Source organism: Zeus faber (genome assembly GCF_960531495.2).
Source record: "Zeus faber genome assembly, chromosome: 12".
Lineage (NCBI taxonomy): Eukaryota > Metazoa > Chordata > Actinopteri > Zeiformes > Zeidae > Zeus > Zeus faber.
The window spans coordinates 18,657,854-18,677,115 of record NC_137196.1 but is presented as its reverse complement, the minus strand read 5'-3'; the positions used below and the strand labels follow the sequence as shown (position 1 = coordinate 18,677,115).

General features: G+C 47.1%; 1 protein-coding gene across 3 annotated transcripts in view; it reads left to right on the top strand.

The window, feature by feature from the left end:
- Positions 1-4,492: 4,492 nt before the first annotated feature.
- colec12 (collectin sub-family member 12) overlaps positions 4,493-19,262 on the top strand; it is a 29,212-nt gene continuing 14,442 nt past the window's right edge. For 2 of the 3 annotated variants that reach the window (XM_080011484.1, XM_080011483.1), the window contains exons 1-2: positions 4,493-4,695; positions 7,907-7,957. In XM_080011484.1, the coding sequence (XP_079867610.1) occupies positions 4,689-4,695; positions 7,907-7,957 (58 nt within the window). In that variant the 5' untranslated portion in view covers positions 4,493-4,688. Of the gene's footprint in view, positions 4,696-7,368; positions 7,768-7,906; positions 7,958-19,262 lie in introns of those variants that run through there. The other variant, XM_080011485.1, reaches the window with a different exon arrangement.

Below are 19,262 nucleotides of genomic sequence, written 5' to 3'. Positions count from 1 at the left end.
ACCACATACCACTGTGAAATGACATGATTGCCCCCCAAAATTGTATTATCGTTAACCATTTACCCATACCCATTAACCATTACCCATTAACAAAGTCCTCTACAGTAGACCCCTGCTCTAGAGTAGACCCCTGCATACCGCTTGGTTCAGGTTTACCCTCGGATGTTGACTTTAAGATGCATAAGTAGTTCCCAGCAGGGGGCAAAGCACCTTGCTGTCCCCTGGCCAACACAGCACAACATTCAACCCCCAAAACCCTGCAGGCTCTACGCTGTCACCTCACCATAAGTCCGCTTCCTAAATATTGAACCGTGCTAACGCCGGACCTACTTTATATCGAATGCACTGTGATAACACGTTGCCCCGGGTCAGTCATGCGTGGAGTTTCACAATTTGGATTTCGGAATAAACATACAGTAAAGGAAGTATTAGATCGCCTACACCAGCAGTATCCTTTCAAGAGTGCTTGTGCAATATATCTGAGCGAGCAGACACATGATTAAACAGCCATATTGCATGTTTTCTTAAATACAAGGCCAAGGAATAAGAAAGGTTGTGTAAATATTTTATTACTAAGCACCGATTCCCAGATTCAAACACGCCGTTCCCGCAAAGGAGAGTGATGTTTGACTTGACTTGAGTTTATTGTGACATCCTATCATAAGACCACATCCAAACATGCTCTACAAATTGGAATCAAACACAATTCAAATGGAATAAGGTATGAACAAAATGGGAGTCTTTACAAAAGGAATAACTTACCGGAGGACCGTTAACGGGGAGACGCGCGGTGTTGTTTCTTTATCTGCTCAGGTCTGTCTGTCCTCTTTCCGCCCATGACTTATCCAATTACAGTATTTACCTGGCGCTGGTGCACGCTAATCCCAGCGGTCAGTCAGCGCGCTGCCAGCGATGTGTGTTTTGGCATAGCGGGCCGCAGAGATTAGACACTGCGGTGTTATTTCTTTACTTTTGAATAGCCGAGCGGTACTTTTCCTTTTTCTCGCCCCAGAATGGGAAAGTTATCCAGACCTCCGAAATGCCACAGGTGAGCCTGCGGTGGAACGCCGGATCAATAAAGGAGCGATGTTCTCATTTCGCCTTGTCCCTTTATAATTATATTTTCCGTCCACCTCGGTGTTTGAGTCATACCAGCCTCGGCCGCGGTGAAATACATGAACCCCCACCCCGGTGTGCCGTGGGGTTAGGGAAAACTTTTTTGCCACCTGAAAGAAAGTGAGGGAAGCGTGCGCCAGGCGAGAGAGTTCCTCCATCTCTCTAAAAAAAATAATAAAAATGTGTGTCTTTCACAAGCCGTGACCCGGAAGACAGGGTCCTGTCTGGATCATAATCAGAAGCAGCCGGTCGCGACACCTCAGCCCCCGGACGCTCTGCAACACCCGGTTCCAGTAATGTTCTTATCTGTGGCCGAGCTCCTCACAGACAGCTGGAAAACATCCCTCCGCTTCATGGCTGGTGGTGGGAAAATACACGTCGTGTCATAACTAACAGGGAGTATAGCACATGTGTGATAGAGCTTTCAGTCATTCTTTATCTTCAGGGCTTATTGTGGTCAAAGCTTATGAGGTTTTTTTTTTTATTTCTTATTTGTTTTATTTATTTATTTATATATTTTTGGGGAAGGAGGAGATTAACAGGTGTGAGAACCTTGAGTGAATGTGCATCGGGCAGGTAGTTATGGACTGGGAACCGCTGGGTTGGAGGCCTGGCTTCGCTTCAGTTGAGGACATTTGAGTTCTCCGACATGTACGAAAAAAAGGTCACAGGTCACAGTCAGCATGTAAGCTAAAGACACTGTACAGAGGTTAAAACTGGATTGTGTGGAGTGGGAGAAGTCAAGCTGGTGCAGGTAAAAGGTCTTGATTGATTAAAGCCGACCGTAGGTATTAGGTATACATACCGCACTGTGAGAAATAAACCAACCTGCCAATGGCATGGAGCTAGATTTGTCTACATGTTGGGGATGCCAATAAAAGCTAATGTTACAAATAAATATCATGCTCTGAATGATCAATAATCTCAATCTGTGTAAAGCTTTTACAGTTGCTTTAGCTCGAAATTTAAAAAATACCTTTTAAGTTATGTTGTGAAGAAAAACTCATATTAAATGGTACAGATATCAATGGAGATGGTCCTATTAAGGTTTTAATTCGTCTTTTTTTTAATTTTTGGTTTGTGCAAAGGTTAAACATTCCAAATATTAGTTCACTACACTAAACACACATATTATGTGAGCAACTTTTTAGGGTAGTTAAAGGGTATGGTCACTGTTGTTCAACCCAGGCCTTATTTAAATGTTGGCTCCTAACAAAACTTACCACTCTGCTGCGGCTTCTTACTGTAAATAGGATCCAATGTGGGAATACATTTAAGCCTTATGGTAAGTTTTAGAAAACGGGAAACTTGCAAGCAAGTCATGCATCTTCATCACATTTTATTTTGAACTATTGCCACAGTGGATTAATGGGAAAAAAGGTTTTACTCTTCCGAGAAAAAAATGAAGTAGCGCAACTTCCTGTTTCTTGTTGCGCTAGTCAGCAGAGACGCAACCAAAAGAGCTGATTTGCTGGACAGCAAAAGGGCAGTGGGAGGTCAGAGTGCTGCCCAAAAGGACACGATCTGAAATATGCGCCGGTGGAACATTTAGAGCTTTATTAAACCATCAAGAGCTTGAAATCTGTTCTGGAAAACCATCTGCACATCAGCATAGAAATGAGAATTAGCCTCCAAATGGCAGATAATATTACCTAGTATAAGCATACGTGGGGGTTATAAAAGGGGGCCCCTGGTGCTGCCCTGGTGAGTCCCATAATCTTTATTAGTATAATAAGAGTTATCAACATTAAATACTACTGAGAAGTTGTAGTTGATGTTTGGAACCCGTCAAATGCAGCACCCTGAGCCCCACTCACTTATCAAGACCATGAATTAAGATTCTATTTTGTATTCTCATCAATTGCAACACTGAGAGTGTTCATGACTTTAATCAAATCAGTTTCTTTAATGCAGTTTCCTCTGAACCTGATTGAAAATTTTAAGATTTGGTTAAAAAGTCTGATTTGCTCAGGTACCAAAATTGCAGTGGGAGGTCAGTGTGATACGGTTTGAAATACAAACCGTAGGAAGGAAATAGCAAAGCAACGCAAGTCCAGGACTAGAGTTACCTGTTAACTCCTCTTGCTTTTGGCTCAAATTGTACCCACCCAGTTTTGAATAATCTTTCCCGTTTTTGCTTTCTCGCTGTGGCAGCAGGAATTAAAAACGAATCAAGATAGTTTTGGTTTTTTTCCTCTCCTGAGCTCCACTTATTAAAAGGTGTTTCAGAGACTTTGCTGTTAATGCAATATGGACTGACTGACCACACATGCCCTCCTGTCCAGAGTTAACTTTTCGGTTTTTGTCTTGATGACACTACTGTACATATTTTATCTTTTTGGCTTTGATTTGCAGCTCTTCATAAACATGCCTGTTGTTGGCTGAATAAAACTGCTCACCTAAAAACACAGCTTTGCGTTTCAATTTATCGCGCTGCAAGGTTGTCACTGATTGGCCTTTAGGTACCGAAAAGATTGTAACCTGTACATGCATATCTTAATATTTGTTTAGAATTGCACTGGTTAAAAAAATGTAAGTTTTGTAATGATTTAGGATTTTTTTAAATTGCAATCATGGTAACCGGTCATATCATCCCCTTTATAACAGACCCTATAATACAACAGTATTATGGGTATAATATTATATCAGGTATAAGTACTTTTACTACTTTAAGTACATTTAAGTTAGCAAGTACTTATATGTATTTACTTAAGTAGAAATGTCAATGTGGTACTTGGATTTCAATAAGAACTGAGTACCTCTTCCACCACTGTTTGTGGGAGAGGTATAGTGTGATAAATATCATATAAATACAATACAATATAATAACATAATATAAATAACATATATCGCTTACATTAAAGCTCTGTGTAGACGTCATTACTTTGATTGCTTTTGCACATTAGAATATATTACGTGTTTGAATGACCTCCTTCGTTTTGTCCGATGAAGTTGAAAGATCAGAACTCTGGGCTTAACATCTCAAGAAGAAACAGCCTAGAGGGCGCCGTATGTGGCCCCATGGCCCCCATGCACCAGCTCGGGAGGACATGTGTTCCCAGGGGCCAGGGGCCAGGGGCCAGGGACCCCCCCCACCCGGTGCTCCTCTGGTCCCACCTCCTGGCGTGTACCAGGAGCGCGCTTTTTATACGGATGGGACGGGGGGGTGCGTGGGAGTGTGTGTGTGTGTGTGTGTGTGTGTGTGTGTGTGTGTGTGTGTGTGTGTGTGTGTGTGTGTGTGTGTGTGTGTGTGGTTGTGGTTGTGGGGGGGGGGGGGGGGGTGTGGCGGCGTTTGCAACCTCAAGGTCCTAATTAACCTCCCCGGCTGAAAACACAGCTCAGTTCCTCCCCCTCGGCACCCGACGTGCAGCTCCAGCCCTCTCGACCTGCCGGGAGGACATCGCGGGAGCGCGGCGAGCTGTGGGACGGGCGGACGTGCGAGGGGCTCCGGCGCCGTGGAACCTAAGGCACCGTCGGCAAAGCGCTTGTGGCGTTCGGCAGCGACTCGAGCCTGCCTTCCGCGATGCAGCGGCTGTGACTTCCAACGGCAAGTTCGCGTTTTGTAAGGCACGATGAAAGGTAGGATTCCGGACGTATCACGTGTGTTTGTTTGTTTTTGTTTGTTTGTTTTTGGGTTCCCCCCCCCCCCTCTGTTAAACAGACAAAACAGCAAGATGTGGGAATCGAGCAATAACTTTTATTAACGTTATTTTTGTTGTTGTTATTATTATGATGATTATTCTTATTGCTATTCTGGAGATGTGTGCGCAGCCCAACGCTGTTCTCCTAGACATGAGGAATGCAGGCTGCAGACTCGCGTGGGGGCATCTGGACTCAATTACACACTCGTGTGGAGGTTCGTGGATTGTTTTGCATCTGGCTGCCGCACATCAGAGCTGCGCAAAAAAATAGTCTTTTCTTTCCGTCAGTGGCACGAGCAGAGTATCTGCGGGGAGAGGGGTCGCAGCCTCCCCGTTGCTTTTTTTTTTTTTTTTGCGTGTCATATGGTTTTGTACGTCTTAATTGATCGCGTCGTTTGCACATGTCCACGCACGAAACGTCGCGCCCCCCCCCCCCCCACACACACTTTGTTTTCAAAAGAATGACTTGAGGAGAAAACAGACTTGAACTCGCGTGTAAGGTTTCAATAAGTTCATTAAAGTTGTTTTTCTCCCTTTAAAAAAAAAAAAAAAAAAAATCCAAAAAGCCCTTAGGAAATAATGAATCACGGTTATGTAATTACTTTACAGAACTTGAAAAAAAAAAAAAAAAAATACTGTGGCTTTTAAAAAAAATAAAATTTTGGGGATGAAGTCTCTGACAAACAGGAACGAGCCCCTGCCTCCTCTGGCTTCGAGGATGTTTAAAGCCCCTTTTTCCAGAACATTGACTGGGATCGCAGACGGCGCTCCGGCTGTCGGGGCCGCGGAGGAGACGACACCGCGCGTTCTGCGGAGATGCCTCCTTCTTTACATTTTTTATTTTTTATTTTTAATTTTTTTGCTTTGCAGCCGTGATCCCGCCGCGGCGCCGCTCAAGGAATTCCGTTTTCGAAGTTCATAAAATTGGCCCCGTCGTCAAAGCGGAATGCGCTGGGGCCGTGCGTACCGCCACCTGGAGGGCGCGCTCGGAGGCTCCGCTGCTGGAGCTCGCCCCGTCCTGTGGCGGCAGGACGGCTCCATGGGTGCTGCGATGACTAACATGAATATGTCCAACTCGTTACCAAACCGAACTAACCAGAGCCAGACAGCCCCGCGCCGTAAGTCCGTGATGCGATCAAGATGTTCCCCAAACGCGCTGAAACTCCTCGGCAATGAATGAAAGGCACGGGCTCCCGACAACATTTGCCTTTTTCTCTTAAATCATTCTTGACGTGTGCGTCGCCAGGGATAGAAAAATGTTTTTTTTTTTTTTTTTAAGGGCTGAAATGATGCCGAATCGTTTTCCCGGAATATCTGTAAATAGAACAGAAGGGTTCCAGGTCTACGATGGCCGTGGGGTTTGTCACCGTTCCGGGGAATGGTGACACAAACGACTCGAGGACCGCCGCCATTCAGCTCGGAGGCAAAACCCCCCCCCCCCCATAAAAACAGAGAGAGCGGAAGTTCCACCCGAGAGGAAAGAGCTTCTCCTCCGAGTGGAAGGAGTCGCACATTTCGGTTTAGTAGAGTTTGGGGGAACTCCGCATCACCCCTTTCTTTAACACTTAGTTGGCGGGCGACGATGCATTTTTTTTTTTTTTTTTAATAGCGAACTGCGGATATTATTTGCCGTCTGCCAACGGCGGTCCGTGTTTTCACATCGTAAGACGGAAGCGCAGCGGTGGGTCGGGTCCAGCTTGATGTTCCCCACAAAGGCCAAAATCTGGAAAATATCTGCGGAGATGAGGGCGGTCAGGGAAAAGTTACAGGGCTGGAAATATAAACAGACAGTCGGCGGTTTCCACCAGAAACGGCCGGCAACACACATGACTTAGTATCAGTCTAATGCCTAATGCCAGTTGTAAGTGCCTCAGGGAACCCAGGCTGACGCGGGAACGCAGAGTGACGAGCAGGGGGGGACGCCGTAAACGGGGGCACGAGGTGGAGAAGGACGCGGAGAAAATAAAACGCATGGAACAAACTCGGGTTGGAAGTCGGGCGTCGCGGATCCGCAGCCACGTCCACGCCTGGTTCGGTCCGGGAGTTTGCCGTCCACGCACCTGGTCCTGGCGACAGGACGGAGGCGAAAGCGGCGGTGAAAACAGGTGGGCTTTTGGCGCTTGCTCGAAATGAAAGGAGAGCGCATGCGTCGCGTGATGGAGGAAGCCTCGTCCTCCTCCTCCCTCCTCCTCCATCCCCGCCGACACCACCGAGGCAGGAATTTTTAACGGGCGGGGAAACATGCGGACGAAGTGGGAGGTCCCCCGCTGAGGCGTCACGAGCTTTACCCGAGCCTTTGTCGTCCGGGCCGAGCCGCGGCTCCACCTACCGCGCCGCCGGGGACGCCGCCCGGGGGCGGCGACGCCGCGCGGCGTGCTCCGCCAAATAAGCCGTAGGAGCCGTAGGAAAGTTGGGACGAAAGTTAATTCTTTCCAGACTGGCCGATCGTCGGGCCAAGCGCGGCAGCCCCATTGCCGTTGCAATGAGACGCAGCCGGGTTTGTTAGGTAAACATCCAAAGTTAAAAGTGCAAAGCAGAAACAAAACGCTCGAGTGGGGAATTTGTATTAGCTAAAGTTTTTTTTTTTTAAGAATTTCCGCAGCCTCGAAATGGGCACCCGAGCAACATCTTGGTTCGTATCGTAGATTTACTCTCGCTGCGATGAGGACCTAAACCAACTTGGATGAGCGGATACCGTGACCAAGAACTTTGGATGCAAAGACTGCCGTCGACAGCCTTGGCTCACGCTTAAAAAGCGGATCGACGATGCAGAACAACCAAGGGCGAGGGTGAGAGGTGGACAAGGAGATCCCTGGGACGCGCGGCCCCTCTTTGTTTGAACTGGCCGGCGGCCGACGACACCGAAACCAACCTCCGAGTCACCGTCGTACTTTCCCATGAACGTGGGAGCCACATGAAAGGAGACGGCCGGCGCCCGGGGGGCCCCCTGGGGGCGGGGGCCGCTGCAGATGGCGGCGACCGAGCAGAGGAACTTCAGGAGGCTGAAAAAGTCCGGAAACGGGAGCCAGGGGATTGAGAGACCCGGGTTGTGTTTTGGCATTTGCGAACGCTGAGTGTCTTTTTATATTGATCGTATTTTAAGTTTTTTTTTTGTGTGTTTTCTCCCCCCCCCACCCCTGCGCCGCTAGACGACTTCGCTGATGACGAGGAGGTGCAGTCCTTCGGCTACAAGAGGTTCGGTGAGTCAAGGGTCGCTTTTCAGCGCGTCTCACGTTTCCTTCTTCGTCTGAACGTTCGCGATGTCGGGATGGCGTTAACTCCCCGCGAGTTGTTCAACAGTCCGTATCGTGTCGGTATTTCCAAGAAGTTCACGACGCATGTCACGACCGGGAATGTCCGGGGGACGTGACAAGATCCTAAATAGTGGGGGATTGAACACATCTGTTTTATCCAGGCCTTATTCCAGACCAACCGGCCAACATATTCCGTGTAGTCCATACCTTGTTTCACGGAGAGCCCTCCCTCTGAGGCTGTTTGGTTTGGCCCTAACTGCCATTGTTATTTCACAGTAATTAAACACTTGAAGAGCACAGTCAGGAAAGGCAAACCTCGGCATCCTGGGTGTTCCAGTTGTGACCAGTTGAAGAACTCTGCGGCCACATCAATCTCACCACTGTTGTTTTAATCCAACCGTTGCTATTTGACCCCAGAAAACATATAAACGAAGCAACCGAACCGTTTCCCAATGAACGGTTGCTTTCAGTGCAGTTTCCCACCAGATATCTGTATCGGCGTCTAACGTGACTAAACTGGACCCCGTGTATTTGCTGCCTGCAGCTATATTTACGATTTTTTTTGTTTTTATTCTTTTCTTTTGGCGAAAACCACACCACGGCACCACCATAACTTTCCTGTCATGAGTTTCAGTATCTCCTTCTGTCCGTGGTCAGTGTCCCAGAACCTGTGTCACGTTTCGCCACTGTTGGGGTTGAAACGGTCCCAAACAAGAGTTGCTCTGGGTCTAGTGGTGTTATATATGTACATAACTAGACTGTATATGTACATAACTAGACTGTATATGTACATAACTAGACTGTATATGTACATGACTAGACTGTATATGTACATAACTAGACTGTATATGTACATGACTAGACTGTATACGTCATGCAACTGCACGGCAGCCACCATGGCAGTGGGGAGAGCGTGGCGTAGTTCACGTTCTGTGTCACAAGGATCACTTTGCACATGTCCAGCGTAACTCTGAGCGCTCGCACCTCGTCGACCCGGTGTGGGGGGTGAGGGGGATGACGTTGTTTTAATGCAGTGCGTTCAGCCGTCGCAATTTGAGCATGTCGAAAGTTTATTTATCCCAAGACTTTTTACCGAAAAAGCATTGGTGCACATATTTGTCTGGCATCTGCTTAGTGCAAATGCATTCTTCTGCTTATGGCCACATAGCAGATTTAGAGCATTGGGGGGGGGGGGGGGGGTGAATAGACAAGAACCATCTGTGGGATAGATAGTAAGGGAGCAAATTGCTGGTTCTCCTCTGCTTACATTTTCTCAGCAGAGTCGGGGAAGAATGGCAGGTGCCTTTTGAGGTCACGTTGGCCAAGTTCACACATGCCTTTGTGCAAATGGACAAAATGAGTGGAAACCATACTTGTAAGTTAAAACCACGAGCAATATTTATAAGGAGCATGTTATTGAAAATGACTACTACCCGGGGAGGGGGGGGGGGGGGTTCCTCGAACTTATGCCAGTTTATTTGTGGTGCCTGCTCTGAAGACATAATGACCAAGGACGGAGCTAGAGCTTTGTAGATTTGGGCGGCGTGCGCAGAGTCTTGGTGTGCTGCGGGAGGGACTGAAACCATCGGACACACAAAGAAACGCACCCACCTTGCTCAAACAGGACCTGTCAATCAAGGCACCTTTGCCCTTATGTGCTTTACATCATGTAACTTGTGGCATGAGTTATTATCCGGACTTCTGTTTATTGTTGTATGTTCAAATCAATCAATCAATCAATCAATCATTTTATGGTCCCATTCAGTGAATGGCAGACTATCTAATTGTGTATCCTGAGAGGAGCGTGTGCAGGGGGCGGGACTTGAGGCCTTTTTTTTTTTTTTTTTTTCTCCCCGTGCCTGAGCAGTGCTGTGTCAGCAGAACCTCAAGGAGAAAGGCTGTGGGTGAAGTGTGCTGGATGTGGGGCCTCCGAATACAAGGCGTGGGAAGCGTGCGGGGTGGGGGGGACACGGTCGTCAAACATGATGGTAAGAGTTATAGCTCTTTCCACCTAAACACAGCAAGGCAGGAGTACATGCCATACCAAATTTTCCCCCATTTTACAAGTGATCCGTCATGACCTCAAGAGGCTTTAGAACAGTTATACAACCGGCATGCGATGACGTCTCTCGTGGCAGGGGGTCGGGAGATGGCGAAGCAAGCCATGAGGGAAGTTACACAATACATCTCACTTCCACATGTTTGTCTCAAACGGTGCCCAATAATAGATCAAGACTTTATTTGATCATGGCTGTTTATAAAGAGGAGGAAAGAAGGAGCCGGAGACCCCCACCGGTGTTTTAAACAGCAAGTAGGGGTTCATTTCATTAGTTCATAGCTTGCACCGTGCTTATTGGTAATCTGCTTTTCTTCGCCTTTTTATTGAGAGACGTAGCGTTTGCCAGCAGTATTATTTTCAGCTGAGGAGCAGCATTCTTTGGTCAACTTCAGTTTTTTTCGGGAGAAACAGCAAGTGGTTTTAATTTACGACTTTATTACCAGAGAAGAATGTTTTCAGAATGCTTGTTTATTAGAACATCCTCCCCCCCCCCCCCCAGCCCGTGTGTGCGCAAAGTTTGTGTTCTGTCTTCCCCGATGAAAGATTACTTGCTCGCGTTTTCAATAAAACGTAGATTGCGTGGGAGGGAAAGAGAAGGCCCGGTCTCGATGGGGGGAGAGAGAGAACTGGATCCGAAAGAGTAGACATTAAAATAAGTTAAAAAAAAAGAAGGGATAAACAGCGAAAAATGTCATAACAAAACTCTGTCCAGCCGTGTTGGATTTCTTATTGCTTACTTGTTTACCTCAAACCCCAAACTGCGACTCCTGTCCCTTTGCAGCAGAATAGCATGTGATTGGTGAAATGAATAGTGGGTCAATCCGGGCTTTGACCGGTGGCGGTCAGGCAGGAATGTGTCCCAGACAAGTGTGCAAATCATGCGTCCTGCCTGGGGGTGTTCGTGGTGCGTAAAGAACGGCATGAGGAGTTCTGGAGTGTGTGTGTGTCTGTGTGTGTTTGTGTATGTGTGTGTGTGTGTCTGGGGATGCCCGCCACAGGCCACTACAGGTCACCAGGATGACTCCTGAAGAGCAGGCCCTTTATTCAACCCCCTTGACTTCTGTCTGACTGTCACTGATAGTGACAGCTAACACATCGTACCCCATTTTGGGATATTTGTTTTTTTTCACTTTCAAATTATTTCTCATGCGTGACAGAAGCTGGGGCTAAACATTGGTGAGTTAAGCCTTTCCCCTGAACTGGCTCCCGCTGACTAACCTTTTCAGCTGCCCCGAGGATTTCTGCCTGATGTGAGGGTTTGGCGCCAATATTTCATTCTTTCCATTCATTGCCGAGCACTATTCCAGTTTTCAGTTGCAACTAATCAAATGCTGTGGCGTATAGACCTCCTAAAATGAACAACACCACCACCCGCCCGGACTCAATTAGTGATACCCTGGAAACCTTTGACCACTATCATCATATTCCACCCCGTATGCTAAAAGGTATGTACGGTCTGATTCTGTCCTCAGATTTGACGGGCAGATAAATTCTAGATAAATTATTTATAAAAAAAAACAAAAAACGACGAGTCCGATCAGAACCGTGAAACGTACAAAGACGGGAAACTGAAACGCGTCCAGTCTCTACGGAGACACGTCTTTATACTCTTCGATTTTCTTCTCTTTCTTCTTAAAAATACCACTCAGGCCCCGGACGTGTCTTTTGGCGTCTTTCCACCGTTGGCGTGCGGTGCGGAGACATTGGGACCAAACGCTTCGCTCGCCCGCCCCGGCTGCACGGCAGTGCGGAGCCGGTGAGGGAACGGGCGGACGAGGCAGAGGCAGAACGGGCGGAGAACGTTCATTCTCCGGAGGCGGAGAGCGCAGGACAGGGCTGAAAACCATCACACTGATTTAACAACATTGGCTTTGGGTTATTGCGTCCGGGGACGGCGGGGGGGCTCTGTCCTGTCTCAGTCGGCGGAAGGAAGAGTCAGTGGGGCGGGGTGACGGGGGTGGGATATTAGACACCTCTCGCTCGACCCTTACGTAATGTCTCTGTAACAGTCATCTATGTGGGAACAGACTCCATACGGAACTTTTCCGTAAAGGAGGCTTTGTTGGAATGACCGCCTACTGCCTTTTCCAGATATATTTTTTTATCCAGACAATGTAACGGATTCCATGCGGGAAATGGGGCTTTAGTTGTGACAGGGAGGGTTTTTCTGACAAAAAGTACTCCTCGACTACTGTGATTAACCGCACACGGGAGTTGGCCACTCCTTCTCTTCCTCGTCTGCAACTTGTCAAAAAAACGCTGCTGCTCAGCCGGAGCCTGACACCTGAACGTGGGACCGCATCACCCGCGTAATGGCCTCCCTCCGCTCCCCGATTTTTGGGGTTTTATTGTTAGTTTTCAAGGCACTTAACTGGGTTGGCACCTTCTTATATCTCTGACCTGCTTTGCCTCATTCTACGTCTACTGTAGGTCACTCAGGGCCTCTGGCCAGATGTAGTCGCTGCCCCTTGGGCTCAGTTAAAGCTGAAGGGCGATCGTGGCTTTTCTGCTGCGGCTCTGGAGGAAGAGTTTATCACTGCGTAATATATCTGCTCCCCATATTGACTCTTTGAAAGCCCAGTTGAAAAGCCACCTTTATTCTTTTGCTCATGAAATTGAGATCTGCTGTGCCGTGTCTTTGAGCATCCTGTGTTTGTCTCTTATAACTGTATCTTATTTATTGTCTCTTATGTTGGATTTCAGTTCATTTGTTGAAGCTCTACTGCACTTTGGTCAACACTAGTTGTTTTTAAAAGTGCTTTATAAATGAAGCTGACTGGACTTCAGAGGTGAATTTTTGGGAATGCTCTGGGACTAGGGGTGAAATGGTTGATCGAATAATCAGTGAGTCCATCAACAGGGAATTTGTAGAAGTGAACGTTAGGAGATGCATATTCAGTTTAGTGATTAGTATCATGTAAAAATGCACTACTTACAACTGTTATGAATTACAAAGATCTGTTTTAGTTTGCCTTGATGCCATTATATTGTCCAAATAACATTGATTTGTTGCATAGATTGATAGCGCGATCCCAAAAAATTATCAACAGATTAATAAATTAATAATATAATCATTAATTATCTTCAAACTAAGTATAGGTTTAAATTTATATTGTAGGTAGTTGATTTTTACTAAAGACATTCTCCAGCTGCTCTGGTCTACTATTTTCTCAGGAAAGTGCAGAGTTGTTATCTACAGTTAACTAAGAAAACGCTTTCAGGCCCTAGAGAAGGTTCTCTTTTAAATAGAATTGAATGTTGCTGCAGGTGGACGGGAGTTTTCTGGAGCCTCACCGCCTTGACATTCCAGCCAGCCGGTTTTTGCGCGGTTAGGCCTCAGCAGAAGGTTGTAACGACCGAGGTCGACCTCGCCGTCCCACTGTAAACATCAAGCTGCTCGACGCCACGTGTCAGCAGACACGTTGACCAATAATAACCATAATGATTCTCACAAAGCGTCACCTGGAGGGAGGGCTCCTCTCGGCTGTGGCTTGTTGGGTGAACCTCTTTCTCGAGAAAAGCTCCCACCCATAAATTGCCAGAAGAGCACCGTCATCGCTTTCAAAGTGAGCGACCGGCTACATTTCTTCTCTCAACCCTCCAAATACGAGACCGGTTGAATAAGTTACGCTTGTGCCTCGGAGTCTGGTATATTAACGATAGTCTTTCGGGCCAGAAGTTTGCCAAAGTCCACATCTCTGTTTCCTGTTCCTGGAAAGAAAAAAAAAACAAACAGACGGCATATGTAATATATGTATATTTTTCTTTGTTCTGTTCCGAGGCACAGCACTCCTGACTCCCCCAGTTTGTGCCCGGCCAAGACAGAGGCACGGTGGGTTTGTTTCTTTGGCTGTGATTACTTTGGCCCCAAACCAGCACGCCCCTGCGATGTTTAAAAAAAAAAAAAAAAAAAGTATTTTATTTTTTTCTTTTGCGTTCAGTTTCCCCGCTTTCGATATTGAGGAAAAAAAGCTGTGAAAAAACACGACACGGCCGCACAGGCCCCCGGATTCTTTTCCCTTGACTCAGCCCAGTGCTTGAAAATGTACGTTTCAAGTCAGGCGTTTGTTTGTGTGTTCACATCTGCACATCTGCTACGAAGGAGAATGTCCGAGAGCTTTTCTCTGTCTGGAAGAGCCAACCGGCTCTGACTAACTGCACCGTCGCTATGTTTTGCCGCAAAGGGGTGCCGGTTATAAGAAATGACTATGCTCATTTTCTTGTTCTGGAGGTGAACCGTGGATCAACCACCATGGCTTTTTGGTCACACGTGGTACGCTATCCATCGTTTCTGAGTGGCTGGCACCTTTCTACAACCACTGAGGCCAGACTTGGGTGACGGACCGGCGCGCCCCACACACACACACACACACACACACACACACACACACACACACACACACACACACACACACACACACACACACACACACACACACACACACACACACACACACACACACATCGTGTGCGTTTCCTCGGCTCTGCTCGGCGACGGGCCCCGAAAACCGTCCCGCGCCAGCGGAATCGGGTACGGCGTCGTACCTCCGGGAAGATCTGTTCAGCGCTAATGAGCTAATGGCGGTGGGTGTTTTTCATTTAGTATCATAACTGCCTCGATGGTGGTCCACCCAGTAGGTCTGACCACACTACACCCGGCAGCGCAGATGGTGTGTGCAGAGAGACGGCTTAAAAACCGTAAAACTCTATTACTTTGTACAGACTTTGTACAGACCTCAACGCTGCGGTTTTGGCGGCTCGCCCGCGTGTATAATTAAATACTTTAAACCAACAAGATGAAGAAAAAATAAAAATAAATGTCTTGGCTTATTCGCGGTGTTGTTGTGGCGTGGCGGGGATCAGGCGGAGTAAGGCTTTTTGTTTGATGGCGCCGCGTTTTTATTTTGGGATACCTTCCAAGGCCGAGTTTGTACACTGTGACGCGGGTGATCCTGAAATTGCCTTTCCCCCAGAAAAGACAGCAGCGTCACGGACTAAACTCCAGGTGGAACACACTGTTTACCAGGAATGATTGCGCAGGCCGCAGATTTTACGGTTTTTCACACGACGATAAACAGTCGGCGCAAAAAGTAGAGGCTTGTGAAATGATGACTTCAGAGGTATAGTGCATTGCTGCAAACAGGTTTGAAATCTTAAAAACAAAACACCCGCGAGCCCAGCATGTAGGGTGCTCCCTTTGCTGGCCCCCGTCGCCCGGTTTGTTTTTCGGGGCCAAACCATGAAAGCAGGGGTCTGAATTAGAGGAACCAGTGACAACTCTTTTCCTCCCAATGTGTGTTCCCTTGTTGGAGTGGTTGTTGCTGATCACTCAAATGTGCTCAGTGTAATAACACAATGGAATTAACGACGGGGAAGACTTTTACAGGAGTTGATTTATTGATCTGCGCTTGGTTCTGCACTTCTGTTACCAGATGCCTGCCTCATTTGCTGATGTGTCACAAGTAATGGATGGGGAAATGTTTTCTCTAGATGTAGATGTTTTGCTGTGTCACATTAGCCGGTGGGGTCTCATTACAGGCCCCGGTAGCCTGCCGTGATCGTATAGTGGTTAGTACTCTGCGTTGTGGCCGCAGCAACCCCGGTTCGAATCCGGGTCACGGCATCGGATCACAATGTCACGGCATAAGGGCTGATTTGTTTTATTTTCTCCCGGGGATTAATAATGTGTTATCATATCCTTTCTGTTGAAGAACAGAAAGCTCATTTTATTAAAAAATAAAATAAAAACAGTTTGTATGGCCATTCATAGACAGAGCACAATGTCGAGGTTATTGGTATGACTGACAGAGGTATCTATCTATGTATCTGTCTGTCTGTCTCTCTGTCTGTCTAGCTGTCTGTCCGTCTATCTATCTATGTGTCTGTCTCTCGGGCTGTCTAGCTGTCGGTCTGTCCATCTATCTGTCTCTCTGTCTGTCTGTCTCTCTGTCTGCCTAGCTGTCTGTCATCTATCTATTTATCTGTCAGTCTGTGTATCTGTCTATCTATCTCTCTCTCTCTCTGTCTGTCTGTGTATCTATCTATCTATCTATCTGTCTGTCTGTCTGTCTGTCTTTCTGTCTCTCTATCTATCCATCTGTATAGGATTAATATGATCGTAAGTGAAGAAACACGTGGCAGAATTTAAAAAAAACCAAATTGGCCAACACTCCCTCTGTAGCTCTCACCACAGATGGTTGGACATCCGGGTCAACTGAAAGTCACCCGACTGTGACTGCGAAGGGAACCCTCAGTGTTACAAACACACCCCGCGCTCTGAGAGCCAAACAAGCGTTGGATTTAGCCGGCGAATGCGCTGACGGAGACTGTGGAGCCGGAGGGGCCCCCAGCTCCACAGTCTCCGTCACCGAAGACAATGCACGGAGCGCTGTGAGCGCGATAAAAGAAGTAGTTGAACTGGGGCCACACGTTGGATGCCTTCCAGATGTTCTCAACCTCGCGGCCGAGGAGGCGGTCTCACTCAAACATACCGTGCGTCCCACCTTCTGGGGGGGAAGTTAGATAAGTGCCGACACTTTCACATCAAGGCACCATAGCTGCTAATGTCTTGAAAGCCAAGCAGGAGAGTCTAAATATGTCTATTCCAAAGCTAATCCATGACGTCCCGGCTCCACGGAGCACCTTACATGAATGCGGTTGAATTCTGTCTGGAGCGGCAGCCGCCCGCCCATCCACCCTGCTCTGGTGGAGGGGGGATGTGGAGAAGGTCGTCAAGGCCGGTGAAGTACAACTGCCAGAGGAATCCGTCCAGTTGCCGAAAGCCCCTGAAGACGACGCCAACCCCTCGCGAAACGGCCGCGCCAACGATCCTCCCTCCCAAGGAAATGATTCGAAATTTTTTCAAATCCATGGCACCGAGATGAGGACCGTGCAAATTGTAATTGTGAATAAACTATCTCTCTACCGGGGCTGTCTATTTGTGCATGTATTTAAATTTTTGTTCTTATTATTCATAAATTGTGTCGTTCTGTAGTCGTGCTGTCTCCTTGATGTTTGCACGGTCTGGATTCGCTTGAAATGACCTCATGGTCTCGCGTGCCATCCGTGTAACTCGAGCAGAGGGGTTCAGGGGGTCTCTGGTTCTCCCACCAGAGCCAATAAAACCAGTTTATTGCCACTTTGTTGTTGTTTGGAGTGCATGCATGTGCATGACTTAAATGATATACGGTTCTAATGCACTCCACAAACTCTCGTTAGGTAAGACCTTGATAAAACCCTGACTCACCATAATACCCCACGGACGTCCAAGAGAAGGAAATCTGGATTAGAGGACTGTTTAACAGATACATGTGCTTTCATGTCTTAAGTACTGGACTCTTAGCTTTGAATTGTTGTCATAAAAGTCGCAATCCGTAACATCGTTTTAAGAAGAAGAAGAAGTCCCAGAATTCCACTTGAAACAGCGACTTTTTATTCCCCCGTTCCGTGGAAAGTTTGCCTTCTCCATCTGTTTTTGTCTCAGCCACTGGAGATATTTTTCATCCGAGGGTATTTTTTTTGTGGATATTTATCCATATCAACAGTTTAATGAACACAACTAGCTACGCTGCCTTATCAAATTCACCGTGGCTGCACACACCAATGGAAACAGAGTTTAGAGGAGGACATGCATACGGCAAATATGTTGAATTTCTATTTCTTAAAAAGTGACAGCTCAATAAAATTTTAAATATGGGAATTTTAAAGTGGAAAATCTTACGAATGATCGCTTCAATTTAGATTGAAGTGGTCATTCTGCCCCCAGAGATGTTTAACGTGTAAATTGAATGGGTCTGTCAATGCGTTACATGAACGCACATTCCTCATTCTTCTGGAGTATTATCCATGAACATTGCACATACTGTTGAACTTTGGACGAAGCATTTGCACTTTTTTTGTTCCTGCACAAACTGTACAGCTTTATTAAAGAAATAACAAAAAAAAACAGCCTTATCTTACATATTGTTATATATTTTACTTATTATTTTACATTTATCTTTCATGTATGCACCGTACACCAAGACAAAGTCCTTGTGCGTGTCAACTTACTTGGCATTAAACATGATTCTGAAATCACAGTCAGATGATGATATCTAAGTGGATGAGTTTCAAGATGAAGTCAAGTCTGCGTCTGTGTCTTTATGTACTGTGTGTACTCCGTGTGTATGTGTGCCTGCATTGAGAGCGATCCCATTACATAACGTATGAGCAGGTGCTTCTTGGAGTCTCAAGTTTACAGTTAGTCCTGGGAATATAAATCCTCAATTGCTGAAATAACTTCTGCCAAGACGGTGTGCCTCAGCCCGGCAACCGCTGTTGGCGTCGCATCAAGCTGTTTAATTTCCTTACGTGGTCAATAATTAGGATTTCTTTTCGGCACAGACTTCAAGACCAAAACCTCACATCATCATCGGCGGGATCACACACACACACACACACACACACACACACACACACACACACACAGGGCCTGGGTGTGAGTTTTACATGGAAACTGCTGACTGCGACACATTTGACATTGGATAGCAAATCCCAGCTCACAGAGAATTCCGACTACAGCGGCCAGGCTTTGTTTATGCGGTGCACTTGCGTGCTCTCGGTTCATGCGATGAAGATAAACTACCTATTTGTCATGGTTTGCCATCCGCTAACCGGGCCCACATGTCACCACCAAACCAGACCCAACCCCGCTGTGCGTTCACCTGCTCGATCCCCTTAATAGTCTGCCCGACGGTTTTCTTGGACTACTTAAACCTCCAGTTGTTGCCTCCTCAGCGGTCTGCGGCTACGAAGCCGCTCAGTTGCCATAAAGATTTCAATAAAGCTTCAGTTTAAAGCAGGAATCCATTCCGCAGCAGAAGTTCCCGCTTGTTTTTTCTCTACGATGGCCGTCTGAGACGCTGCGTCGCTGAAGCTTCCAAGAGCTCCTTTTATTTCACGAGTCGCGTCCCGCGGTCTCCTGCGGCCGGTGGGGCTCGTAGCGGTGTGTAGAACCGTGCCGAGGGGCCCCCGCAACTCTGCCGCCCTCGCCGAGAACAGCCTCATCTGCGGATGGTATGGCGAGCAGGTGGACGCCATCGAGAAAACAAACACGGTTGTTGCAGATGTGCGCCGACGAAGTACGAACCGCTCCTGCTCATACCTAAAGCTTAGAGATGGACTTTTAAGGGAATATCTGTATCCAGGCCAAGG